The sequence below is a fragment of the Nanorana parkeri genome, unplaced genomic scaffold, assembly GCF_000935625.1.
Source record: "Nanorana parkeri isolate BGI_ZX_2015 unplaced genomic scaffold, ASM93562v1 scaffold4411, whole genome shotgun sequence".
Taxonomy (NCBI): domain Eukaryota; kingdom Metazoa; phylum Chordata; class Amphibia; order Anura; family Dicroglossidae; genus Nanorana; species Nanorana parkeri.
The window spans coordinates 10,033-10,468 of record NW_017310673.1 but is presented as its reverse complement, the minus strand read 5'-3'; the positions used below and the strand labels follow the sequence as shown (position 1 = coordinate 10,468).

At 51.4% G+C, this 436-nt stretch overlaps 1 protein-coding gene across 1 annotated transcript in view; it reads left to right on the top strand.

Moving 5' to 3' along the window:
* Nucleotides 1-264: 264 nt before the first annotated feature.
* Nucleotides 265-436, top strand: part of NRXN3 (neurexin 3) — a 9,099-nt gene continuing 8,927 nt past the window's right edge. The window contains exon 1 of the mRNA XM_018575693.1: nt 265-393. Within this exon, the coding sequence (XP_018431195.1) occupies nt 267-393 (127 nt within the window). The 5' untranslated portion in view covers nt 265-266. The remainder of the gene's footprint in view (nt 394-436) is intronic.

Here is a 436-nt window from a genome sequence, read left to right as displayed (position 1 = left end):
CCCAGCACCGTGTGATCCTCACTCAGGAGATCTCTGACCATTATAGATCCCAGCACCGTGTGATCCTCACTCAGGAGATCTCTGACCATTATAGATCCCAGCAGTGTGTCATCCTGTCCTCGTGGTGTTCGGTCAGGAGATCTCTAAAGATCCCAGCGTTGCCTGGTGATGACGTTCAGGGGTGATCTGCACTGCTGTGAGCTGTCCTGACTTGTTATAGGTCATGTATGTTGTGTCTTATGACGGTAACACGTCTCTCCCACCATATGTTAGGTAAAGGGCCAGAGACTCTGTATGCGGGGCAGAAGCTGAATGATAATGAGTGGCACACAGTGAGAGTGGTCCGGCGAGGGAAGACCCTAAAACTGACCGTGGATGATGATGTAGCAGAAGGTGAGCTGTGTGTGGGTCTGTGGGAAGGTGAGGGACACAAATA